The sequence below is a fragment of the Pholcus phalangioides genome, unplaced genomic scaffold, assembly GCF_987345545.1.
Source record: "Pholcus phalangioides strain wild (caught in Gottingen) unplaced genomic scaffold, Ppha-v1.0 ptg000003l_1, whole genome shotgun sequence".
NCBI classification, from domain to species: Eukaryota; Metazoa; Arthropoda; class Arachnida; order Araneae; family Pholcidae; genus Pholcus; species Pholcus phalangioides.
In genome coordinates this window covers 5,452,930-5,466,390 of record NW_028301596.1, presented here as the reverse complement: position 1 = coordinate 5,466,390, position 13,461 = coordinate 5,452,930, and the positions used below count along the sequence as shown (strand labels likewise).

The 13,461-nt window shown below is 32.7% G+C and overlaps 1 protein-coding gene across 1 annotated transcript in view; it reads left to right on the top strand.

The window, feature by feature from the left end:
- The window catches only part of LOC149087953 (EP300-interacting inhibitor of differentiation 3-like), a 36,950-nt gene that overhangs the window by 20,289 nt on the left and 3,200 nt on the right, over positions 1–13,461 (top strand). Inside the window, exons 5-8 of the mRNA XM_089242955.1 lie at positions 1,552–1,648; positions 4,272–4,359; positions 6,651–6,742; positions 11,709–11,757. Of these exons, the coding sequence (XP_089099081.1) occupies positions 1,552–1,648; positions 4,272–4,359; positions 6,651–6,742; positions 11,709–11,757 (326 nt within the window). The remainder of the gene's footprint in view (positions 1–1,551; positions 1,649–4,271; positions 4,360–6,650; positions 6,743–11,708; positions 11,758–13,461) is intronic.

Genomic DNA, 13,461 nt, shown 5'->3' with positions numbered 1-13,461 from the left:
AGAGGTTTTGACTATCACAGGCTGAGGAATGTCAACTTTTTTTTTCAATACGAGTTCCTTGGCTTTTTTATTTATGCTGCTTCTATCAGCAACTGTTTCATCATCTGAACCACATTTGTTAGTCATCTTCCTCACTAAAAACTATAGGCCAGTCATTGTCACTGTCATCAGAAACACCTGAAAGATCACTGTGTTGCAGAATAGCTTCTATTTCACCAGGACTTAGAAAATCTAAATAAATAAGATACATCCATCTGATAATTTGAGTAACTAATAAAGTGCACAATGTATATTAATTTTTTATTTAAAAAGGCATTGTAATAATATCAGAAAGCTGAGATGAAAATTCATGAACAGAGGGGAAAATACTCATACACTTTTTAACTTAATTATTGCGTACATATACTTATAATTATTTTACTTAATTACAGCATAGTAAATAATTTGAGATTTAATCAATTGTATATGTATATATATATATATATATATATATAATAATTACTACTTTTATTTTCATGTTATGATTTTTTCAAAGTAATTTGGTCAAACACTGTTTATGTATAACCACTGTCTGTAAAAACAATGTGATAATTACTAGTGAAAGACATCAGAATTAATCAAAAAAATGTATTTTTTAAGGAAGGTTATATGCATTTCTAGAACATAAGCCCTTTCGTCATACATATCTATCTTCGAGAACAATGTTTTCCCTCAAAATAGTACAGAAATACAAAAAATCTCACGAGATACTTTGGTGAAATCACGCTTAAATTTATCGCTCAACACCGAAGGTACACATACGTGGATCTTCATACAATTCAATGTACTGCATTTAAAAATGGTTTAAAAAACTTGAAAAAATATTTTCAGCATTATCTATATTTGGTTGTCTTAAAATATATAATTTATATATATATATTTTTTAATATATTCTTGAAAACATTAAAAATTACATTTTAAATACACTTTGTTGCCACAATTTCATCAATCTGCCTGTGTATTCGCTTGTTTTCTCAGCACTTACGGCTGAGTATAGGGCATGTATTTTATATATATGCTTCCAGGAAGTACTTGCAAGAAATTTTATACTGGGACGATAACTTTGGTGAAGCATTTTCTGTTTTATGTTGTATTATTTATTCTAGATATTGCTGCATGACTGTGCTGTGCATCTTCTGTGGCTTTGTGTGTATTTTTGATTTGCTGCTTATTTGTGCTGTTACTAAGACACACAATGACTTTTTTTAGTTCCATTAATGGATACCCTCATTATTATTGTATCACATTTCTTGAAAAATATCGTTTTGATTCTGAATTCAAGTAGAGAACACATTGAAACAATTCTTATTCCTCTACCCAGCTGATGTAAAACTTTTTAAAATTTATTTCTTTTATTGTCCATATTTGGTATGCTGCAACAAGATTTCCAAACATTGTTCCTTGACACTGTCTCAATGGTGCAAATGTAAATAGTTTATTTCCTAAAATGTTTTCGTTTATTTTATTTTTTTAAATCAAATTTCTCTTGATATGTAAAAAAAATTTATTCAGGTACGGAGCTTTTGAGCCAGGTGCAGTTGCTTTGAAGAAAAAATCAAGAAAACAAAAAAATAAAGATGAACAGGGCAAACTTCAAAAACCTAATGTGGTAAGATGTGCTAATATTTTCAGTTTTCTTTCTTGAGTATAAAGTTAAATACAGTAAAGCCCCTCTTTTACAGCCAAATAATAATTTCCCTGATATATTTAAAGTATGCTCCCAAACCCCTGCTTAACAGTCATCCTCCCTCATTCGAATTGATTTTCGTGAGTGGCATTGTGCAATATGTAATGGTTTTTTCTTTCTTTTGTATTCACTAGTGTTGTATGGGTAAATCTTTTACTAAAAATTTTTCCCCACTGGTGTCTGCAAAAGAGGAGATTTTACTGTATTTCATTAGAGCAAGAAAGAGTGTTGCTGAATATATAATTACATAATCAAAATCATTTTATTACTCATGGTATTTTTCTTTAATTTTCCATTTTAACTTTATTTTATTTTGTACTTTACTTTTTGACTTGTTATTTTGATAATTATAATTTGGATTTAATCTTATAAACAATTGGACTTCATTCAATTTAATTGAAATTTATTAGTTATATATGTTTAGAACCATTTCTTTGTCTATCATTGTTCAAAGCAAGCATTGCCTAAAATACAGATTTTTTAATTATTTTTTATTAAGTATTTTGATGCAGCCTAAACTAAGTCATTTCAAATTAATTCAAGAGGAAATGAATTTAAATTACAAAGATTTTTGTGATGAATGATATATTTAATATAGGGAACATATGCCTCTTAATACGGTGTACAAGTTTAATATGATCACATCAGGCAGAACTCAGGGTTTGTGATAACAATAACCGATTGATAATTTATATCTGGAAAAAATCCTGGTTGTAAGTATGACGACCATATGTCCAATTTTGTTGAACAAAATGTTCACATTTCACTTTTCTTTCCCACGTTGGAATAGAACTGTTTAATGTGTATAATGAATTACAATACTTTTTGTAATGCGCTGTGAATTCTATACAGGGCTCCTACTTTTCAGTAAAATATTATATTTTCTAGGCTTTGTCTTATTTTTCCCACTTTTTCTACCAAATCATGTCAACAAATTTCATATAACTATTTTTAAATGAAAATGATCAAATGATTGATATATTGAAAAATATTACAAATGTAGTGGATTGCAATTAATAATTTTATCAAAGTAGAAATTATCTCATTTTTTCAGGTTATTTGGGGATTTGTGTGGACCATTTGGTTTATTAATTTTTTCTTTTGCTTAGTTTGAGGATCAAAAATTAATTTTGTAGTAATCTATTCTTGGTTTTGTGATTCTGGTCTTGCCTAATAGCATTCAATTTTCATGTATTTGTAAAGCATGCTGAGGCATGAACAATGTTTAAAAACTCTGCAAAGAACTAAATATGAAAATGCTTCATTTGTCAAAAATGATTACTTTTGCATTGAATAGGAAAATGTAAACAAATGCTTAAAAAAAGAATGGACAGTGCAGTAAATCCATCCAGTTCACTTCAACTTATTTACAATGGAAATTGTAATTTACACTGTTTGTGTGCTTTTAAATATGAAAGGAGCGGCTTTCTTAAAAATCTTCTATGTCTTCATTATTTTCTGTGCATCGAGGAAGAGAGTTATCAGATTGAACTTTGGAAGACTCCTAAAAAAAGAATGTAATATATTTTGAGGAGAGACAGAATAGGAAGAGAAATATCTAGTTGCTAGTACACTGTTTTGGTCCAAAATTGTTTTTCTGTCATTTTTCTATGGCTCGAGTCAATCTTATGGGATACTGAAATAGACACGAATATAAAACATGAATTTTTAATTAATTTTTAAAAAATAGAAAATACTGGGTTTTTTTTTGGGGGGGGGGCCTTGTCCTACTTTTTCTAATGTTTTGAGTGGGAGCCCTGTCTGTAGATTCCCCTTGTGAAAGTCTTCCAGCCAAGGAACTCGGAATGTGGTCAGTTGAAAGAAACTGACCATGAACTGAAGCAAGGCGCTTTTTTATCTTACACATTCACTATAGGAAATAAATGGCAAAAGAAGTGCTACACATACATGGATCTTAGCAGCTATTATGGCCAGATTCGGATATTATGAACTGAGTACAGAAATTTTGGTCAGTAAGAGAGCCTTCTAACACTCTACATAGTCTTGCAGATTGACAATGATGACTTATATGGAAAGACTGAGTCTGGTTCAACCTTAGCTTCAAAAATACTTCAACAAAAAAAAAGATACTTTTGATGACAAAAAATTGTTAACATAAACCGAAGTCCTGGTAACTATAAACACAATTTTTTCCCCATATTAGGCCTATAATATTGATCTGTTTCTTACCTTGCAAAACTGATAACAATACCTAAATGATAACATTATCTGTGATTCTAATAAGCGGCGTCTACTGTAGTTATATTTTCTAAATACGTCTGACCTTCATTTTTACGAACGTGTATGAATGTGAAAAGTAGTTCATAAAAAATCCCATCTAAATGGGAAAAATGTTTTAAGTAATTGTATATTTTTTGGGATCAGAAAATTAGTTTGTAAAAACATGTTTGAAAGTTGCAGGTATTGTGACAAAACTCGTAAACCAACTTTTTTTTTCTGATTTTGAACTAAGCAGATTCTGAAGGATGTATCTTCATGTACAAATTCACAAAACATAAAAAGTTCTTATTTTTGCAACTACCAGGTATCAAGCACTTCAAAGGAGGGTGAGAATTCTACCACAGAAGTAGAAAAAGTTTTCAGTATATTGACGAGTTTGTTCAACAAGCAGGGTAAGGGAGACTTTTTTTAATTTTAGAATTAAATCTCTACAGGGTATAAACAATTTTAAAGCATCAACTTTTTTTCAATTTAAATCTATTTTTTCAATTAATTGATTGCTTATTAATTGAAACAAATATTGTTAATCATTAAGAATGCATACTTTTTTACTTAATCTCTCAAATTTAATTCTGCACTAATCAATATGTCAAGAAACAAACAATATAACAACAGAACCAATAAACAACAATAAATAATAGAAACAACTATAAGCAAGAAATATGAACACCGAAAAGTTTGTGTTTATGTAACATGAAAGGTCATTGAGCCAAAACTAACTTTATGGATTAACATTTTCTTATGTAGAGTGATTTTATTTATAAGACCCCGCCTCCTAAAGTAAATGCCTGGTGGTGACTCAGTATCATATATAGTGCAGGTTTCCCGATTCGCTCGATGTACTACCAATGAGTCATTCAGCTTCAACTAAATAAAAAATATAATCTATTGACAAGATTGTTTCTTGCACAATTGATGAATGCATTTATTGTGATGTGTTTCTGACGTGCATGATGTTGCTTAACCAATCATCTGGCTACCACAGAATAGGATGTTGTGCTGATTTTCGGCCTAATTATATAAATTTTTGAAAACTAATTAGTAATTATTTCAAATTTTTTGTTGATTTAAAAACATAGTTAAGAACTCTAAGAAACAAGTCAGTTTCAATGTATTCATAAAAAAAAATTTAATCAGGAAAAAATATGTTTACTCAAAAAAAAGGGAACTCAAACATTTAACAGGAAAAAAAGAAACTGATTGGTTAGATTATTAATTTAATAATTTAAAAATTTTTTATTGTTTCCCAGATTTAATGCGTTTTAAGAAAAAAATGAGCGAACTCTCTGGAAAATTTCAAGGTCAATGGTATTTATGTTGGCACAACATCTGATATTTAAAATCAGTGATTATAGAGCATAGAATTTAAGGCTCCATACAAAAACTATATTTTTTGTTTTTTATCAGACAACCCTTGTGTCCCATTGTAATTCATCGGAAATACTTGGTATTGTTATGTCTAAGTATAGTTATGCTTTCCTTTTTTTTGCAATTTTTTTTATACACAAAATCCAGATATAGGACAGTTATGAAAAAATGAAATTTAAATTTTGCCATTTTAATCAATGATTTTTTTTAAAATCAAGTTATTTAAATCGACGTACCCTGAATCTCTTTATTGGTTTCAATTGAATTCAATAAATTTAAAATTGAAGGCAATTTTCTTTTCAGTTGAAAAAATAAAACCAAATGTAAAATCCATCCACTTTCATGGGCCATCAGGAAAAAGTGTGGTATTACATCAGTAAATACAGGGTTATAGATGAATGCTTTCATTTAAGTCTTCGTACCTGCTTCCATTTTTTTTTTTTTTTTTTTTTTTTTTAAATCTCAACAGTAACAATTTTGAATACTGTTTAGTTATATAATCTAACTCTAAGGTATAGTGATTTGCAAATTGTCCATTATTATAGATCTACATTGGAAGACATGTGGGTACAGCCTGGTGCTCTTTGAAATACACTTTATTAATATCATTATTTATACATCCATTCATGCTTCATAGTTGCTTCGTGCTGATCTTTGCTGAAAGAGTTAAAAGTTTTAACGACTCAAATTTTTATCTTTTTTTAAAAAGAAAATTCAGTGAAAAGAAAAAGTCCCACCATGCACACTACTTCTGAATTAATACTTAGCAATACAATTTTACTTTTCTAATTTAAGTCTTGGCACCTACATAAGTATAAAGTATAGACAGTTGGATTTAATGCAGTGATTAATTTTAGGAGTTAAAAATCTTCAGGCCATCAGATCAGTCTTCTCACAATCTAGACAAGTTTGCTAGACCACTATAATACACTACAGAAGTACTGATCTTTTTCTTTCTTAGAGCATACATGTTCTGAACAGGACTGTGTAATGGACAGTGTAACTTAATTCAGCTAATAGCTTATGATGACATAGGCCACCAGATGGTGACATACAGAGCTTATGTCACTCTCCACTACCCATACAAGTTCTACAAGCGTGTAGAATTTTTCTTCTAAACATTCATCTCTGCATTATATTTAGTTGTCTATCAATCGTATGAATTGGTGGAGAGCTATATTTCTTCTGTGCAACCTTCATAAGGCCCAAGTACTCAGAATCAATTTTAAAAACTATAATCTGTGGCTAATCTCTCTAAATTTATGTGAACAATTTTTTTTATTATGTTTAAAAAAATTTAAAAACATGGTTTCAGAATGGAGCATTTCATACCTGGAGTTCGTGATAAATCCATTCTCATTCGCTGAAACTGTGGAAAACATGTTCCATGTGGCTGTTTTAGTTAAGGTAATATTTTTAATCATTAAAAACAATTAAGACAATTGTTTCGATTGTTTTCATAAAAATTGTATTAATAATGTTTTTCAAAAACTTGCATACCAAGCAAGTGCGCTAACCAATACACCAGAGAGACACTTTTCAATTCCTTTTAATATGCATTAGTAACATAATTTTCATACAAAAACGCCAACTGGGGCGAAAATTGCTGTAGTTAAGGGAGGCTGCTCCGATTCCACTGTGCGCTTCACGTTACTAATACGTGTTAAAAGGAATTGAAAAATGTCTCTCTGGTGTATTGGTTAGTGCACTTGCCCGGTATGCAAAGGGACTCGGGTTTGATTCCCAGAGGAGGCAAATCACTTTTCTTTCCAAAATATCAGTTTCGGCATTAACATCCAGAAAATACAATTTCTAAGCAACACTTTGTTTTCATTTAGTTTCATGTTATAACAAGTACTGCTTCACCATAGTCGGTCAAGTATTACATCAGCATTGATGGGGGTTGGGGGTTTCCGATTTGCTGACTTTTGATGATAAGGGTGGGGGAGGAGGGGTTGGATGATGTTTACGCCATCAACCAAACCTTTATGAAGACATGAAATATTCTTAATTGCATCTTATTTGGTGCGGCAAAAACGGAAAAACTTTTTGATAGTTATTGGGCACCTGAACTAACATTCTACCTATTGATAAGTCCCCTACACAGCCACTTTAATCATCTCTAAATGTTTCATGGATTCTTCAAGTGCTCTGGAAATGTGTCCGGGCCGCTTAAGTGCCCTGGAACTGCGCCACGCATCACTCAAGTGATCCGTAATTATGCTACGGATCACTTAAGTAATCTGGGAATGTTTTACGGGTAATTTGAGCGATGTAGAGCCACACTGGGGGCCGCTTAAATGCTCTAAAACTGTGCAACAAAGGATCTCTAAATGTGCCACGGATCGTTTAAGTGTTCTGTAACTATTTCGCGGGTTACTTAGGTGGTCTTTGAATGTGAAAGTGATCGTTTAGGCCTACTTCAGTGATCTGAAAATGTGCCATGGGCCACTTAAATGTTCCAGAATTGTGCCACGGGTCATTAAGCGATTTGTAAATGTGCGACTTAGTTCTTTTTTACAAAATTAGGTTTGAGAGGAGCAAGCCACATCAGATAACCTTCATGGCCACATTTGGTCTGCCGGTCAAGGGTTTACCATATATGACTTAAAGGTTGGGTCGCAATGAATTTTTTAAAGAGAAATTTTGAGTTCTTAACAAATAATAACATATAAAAGTATTTTCTTTCGAAATTTTTTTTTAAAATATTTCTTGTATTAAATTTTTTTTTTTTTTTGTCTGGGGTGGGGACGCACAAGTCCCCTATGCCCCCATATGTTTCTGATTCCATCGATATGCGCTAGGAGGTACGGGGCAATGATGACAAAATTTTGCTGACAAGGAGGGTCAAAAATGGCTAAAAATTTGCTTACGTAATACTTGAATGGCTCCATATCACTATATTGCAATTTACTGCCATTGATGAGATGGGTTGAAAATTAAGGGGCTGTCTATCAGTGGTTGCCTCAAGCTCATTAGTGAAAATATTTTATCTATAGCCTTCACGGTGGTACCACCATGCCATCTTACCACCATGCCATTCGTGTTATAACAGTGGTTTCCAACCGGGGGGTGCGAGATGAAAAAAAATACATATCTTGACTGATTATTCAGGAAAATTGAAATGATAAAAATTGAATTTTTCAATTCCTAAAGAAATATGAATCATACTAATATTTTGACGCATCATCTTCTGACTATGTGTCACAAATTTTGTGCTGTAAAAGTCAGAAACTTTTCTGAAACGGCTACATGACCACAGAAAAAGATTGCTACCACAGGGAGTGGTACCCCTACATTGAGGGGTTAGTGCACTAACCTCTTGGTGAGTATAAAAAACTGCCATTCAGAATCGGCAAACAAATTATCTGAGTTTCTATTATTTCCTATGGGGAAGTTTGATTCGATATAATTCGTGATTCGAATAACAAGCTCGTTTAATATTATAACAAACTTGTTAACAGAAAAGTTCCACTGTGTATTAATTTGTAACTTAACACTAGAAAGACCATGCTGGTTATTTTAACAGTTTTCGATCATCTCTCTTGATTTTCATGATGAACCAGATTCCTTAGAATGTTGAAATTTCATGACTTTTCCTAAAAATGCTTAAAGATTATGCTATTCACTACCATAAATTTAAAAAAAATTTGAACGAGATATTTTTAGTTATGCCTAAAAGAACCATCACTGATCCATTTGACCGATAACATTATAGGTGCTTTCATAGCCATGCACAGCAAATATTTCTTCAAATCGTGGCATCAAATTTCTGCTAATGCAGTGGTACTTTGGTTTTTATCGATAATATGTTTGAAAACAATCGGCTAAATCCAAAACTAACAAAAACCAAGGTAATTATTTCCATCTGAATCAATGTAAATCCAATTAATTTGTTCTAGAAACGTTAAATGAACTTTTAACATGGCACTTAAATTTTTATACCTTTCTGAAGATTCTTCTTGGCATGGATATGGAAAATGGCGAGGAGGGGAGATATTTATTGTTTGAAAGGGGAATCCCCCTCCATAAGGACCTTAGGTATCAAGCCACTATCTGGGGTCACTTCCTTTCTTGATCATTCGACACTAGGACAAGTTTCAGAATCAGTGGACCCATGTCGCACAAGAAAGCTGTCCAAAGGTGTCTGTTTCTACTGCCTCTTTAAGATTTGCCTAAAACGTTATCATTAAACAAGTAGTAGCTTTCTTCTTGAAAGCTGCTGGCTCCAGAAACTTTCTTTAGTTCCATGGAATTGTTTTGCTAGTGAGGACGCTAACGAAATCTGAGGCAACTGACGAAAATCGAGACAATTTTTCTATGAAAAAAATCAATGAAAACCGAAACAGTCGATAACCGAAGTCAACGAAAACCGAGGTATTATTGTACAGATATGCTCACTTTGACTAATGGAAAGCATCCTCAATGATCAACTAATTATGAAATAAAAATACTAATATGACCAAAAATGTAATTATGCAAATCATTGAGTTATCTGCAAGCTAGTAGAAATTTGAGCATATGATGATTTTTTTTCTTCATTCATGCTTGCTGAAATACTGAAGCAGAATAATACAGTAAAACCCTTTTAAATGGACACCCTTCCAAAGCAGTCACTCTTCTTTTATGAACAAAATAATAATTTCCCCTTATATAATAAAAAGTGTGCATTTCAAACCCCTGATTTATGGTCACCTCTCTTATAGACAAATTTTTTTGTCTCTCTGCTATCTGCAAAAAAGAAGTTTTACTGTACTGCCTTGGTAACTAAAATAACAAAAGATTAAAAAAAAAAAAAAAAGAGTCCGTGTGAAATTCATCAAGGATCCCTATATATGAAATGTACTGATGCATTTAGACACAAAGGCATTACATTTTATGTTTTCTGGGTAAGAAGTAAAATATATTCTTCTACTACATTCAATTCATTGAAATACTGAAAAATATATTGTAAAAGTTAAAAAAAAAATCTGAAACCGCGTGGAGTTTTACAATGAAACAAAGTATAGTGAAATACTGAAGCAGAATACTGTATTATTCTTCTTTAGTGCCATTAAGAATTCCGTTTGAATATCATTCATTTGTCAGTATGTGTTTTCCATAACATTTGACGTAGCCTCAAGAAATTCTTGGTCAATTTTTAAAAATAAATAATTAAAACTGGGAAAATGTAAATTTCCTTCTTGTTAAAATCAGCTAAAAAGCTTAGAAAATCTTATTTGTTCAGGAATCAGTTTTTCTAATAACACCAACAACAAGCGCCTGTACCAGAGGAAAAACACAGTGATGTCAGGTCGCAATAACAAAACAAGCGATAAGCACAAGAAATCTGTATGTGGAAAATGTATTTCTAATGTAACGAAGGTATTTAAAGATGTAAAAAGTGTCTGCAATTATATTGCTTAGAATGTAAATTTTTTTATCAGTTGTGCAACGAGGTAACTGTAACAATGGTAGCTATTATCCTCTTCAAACCTGACGACTGCTTCAGTATTTCACTATACTTCTTTTCGTTGTAAAACTCCAATGTTTCAGATTTTTTTTTTTCACTTTTATAATATATTTTTCAGTATTTCAATGAATTGAATGTAGTAGAATATATTTTTCCTTCTTACCCAGAAAACATAAAATTTAATGTCTTTATGTTTAAAAGCATCAGCATATTTCATATATAGGGGAACAAGACTTTTCGATTATTAACTGACCATTGCTTTTTTTAAAATTTATTTGTGTTTATTGTATATCAAAATGACCTTTAGAATGAGAAAAAAATGGAAATTAATTAAATTAGTTAATTAACTTAATTGTTTAAGCACCCTCATGCATACCTCAATTCTTTACTTCAAAAAGAATAAAATTGAAAACACCTTTAAAAAAGGGTATGCATATGTGTGCTCCTGGTGCGAAGAGGTTAAAAATAAAATTTAATCACAAAATTTATTTAGAAAAATCTTGAGTTTTTATATTCAGTTGCTTACCTGCAGTGATATTTTTTTAAAAAAATTTGCAAAAATCAACCTCCAGTAATTTTGATTGGTATTGGTTAGTGTTAAGAGAAAAATTTGTTAACCCTTTAAGTGGCATTGACAAGATATCTCGCCTCCTCAAAGAAGCTCTTGTTTTAGCGTTGGCAAGCCCTTACATTTTGTAAAGTTGATTGCTCTATAAAACATTTTCTCTACAATCTTTGACCTGCACCTGATGAAAATCAGGAGAAAGCTTACTTCATTAAAAAAGATATGGCAATTCAGAGGGATTTAGTGATTTCTGCTATGCTGCTCAAAGGGTTAAGGACACATGTCTGCTCCATGTTTAGTTTGTTTTAATCTTTCCTAATCATTGCAAATTTTCTAAATTAATTTCATTATTGCAGGAAGGTGCTGCTCGCATATTCACTGACGGTGATAATCATCCATTCATTGGTATGAAATGAAACTTGTTCGCTTAATAAATATGTGTGGGATATCAAAGTAATAATTCATTCAATCACATTTTGTGTATTAAGCTCATTTATTTATGTTAAATGGTTTGACTGTTCATAGCATGGGTATCATTCTCAAGAATTATGCACAAAAAATGTAACTGAACATAGTACAGGGTGATTATAATTAAAGTTCGTTTTTGAAAAGGCTGTAAAAAAATACACTGGTCAGAATTACCTGATATTTCAGCTGAATATATATGAAGCAATGGGATTTTGTCTGGCAAAAGAAAAATTGTTTACAATTTGACCAACAGATAGTGCTGTACTCATCATAAGATGCGGATTTAAAGACATGACATGCGCACCGCACATTGCAATTGTGATAAAAGGCAGGGAACATGCAGTTCCCGTTACACTCTGCCTCCGAGAAGGTTGTAATGCCGTTGTCATGGAAGGATCGAGCTCGGCTTTTGAAACTTTTTACAAGAATGATGACTGTGTGGAATCTGCATTAAAGAAATTCCGGACATTAAAAGCGACTCTGGTCCAATGTCTGCAAATGGTCTAAGAAGATTATTGCTAAATTCAAAGAGGGTTCGTTTGACGTGTAATGTGGCAGAGGAAGGAAAGCAATTGCTTTGAGGTCAGGGGAGCAAGTGGCTGCAGCATTGCAGGAAGCATCAAGTAGTGCTTTGGGAACGTGCAGTGTTCAGAGAATTGGCCAAACTTTAGACATGCCTGTCAGCACGGTTCGTAAAATTTTACGAAACATCCTGCAATGCTATCCATTCAAAATTATGCATGTTCAAGAGTTTTTTCTGTATACGTGCCAATAAAAGAACATTTCACCCTGGAATTTCTTGTTCGGATGGAAGTGGACCATGAAACATTTTGTGGACAGACGAAGCCCATTTCCATCTTCAAGGTTTTGTCAATACACAAAATTGCAGGATATGGGCAAGAGAGAATCTGTTTTTTCCAAATGCAACCATTGCCTCCTCATTCTCTAGAGGTGACTGTGTGGTGTGGGTTTACGACAGCGTTTATCATTGGCCCTTTCCTTTTCGAGGAGATAGGTTCTTCGGGTCCTGTAACCTGTACCATCAATGGGACACGGTATGAATCTCTTTTGCGCAACCAGCTCATTCGAGCACTGCAACAGCGCAGATGTGTAGATAGCACAATTTTCATGAATGGTGGCGCTCCTCTGCATATTGCAACACCAGTGAAGCAACTGTTGAATCAGAGCGGCAATGACAGAGTTACCAGTTGCCATTTTCCAACAGTTTGGCCACCACGATCACCTGACCTGAACCCCTGTGACTTCTGGGGTCATCTAAAAAATGTTGTGTACAGTGGTCCGATTGCAAACTTATCTGAGTTGAAAAACCGCATTGTCCACACAACATCACCCCTGATACACTTCAGTCTGTTGTGGAACATGATTTTGTGCGCTTTTGGCTCATAGGAGAAAACGGTGGACAGCATATTGAACATTTCTTGAGTAGCAGCTAATTTACCACATCCTTTTCAGGCCCGTCATTTGGGGGGGGGGGTCAGGAGTGCCATTGCCCCTCCTGGTTTTTTAAAATACACTACAAATAGTGTATATATATATATACCCACAAATATATATATATATATATATATGCATGCATACATTGAGCACATGTTCTTTGCCCCCCCCCCCCGCCCCCCTGGA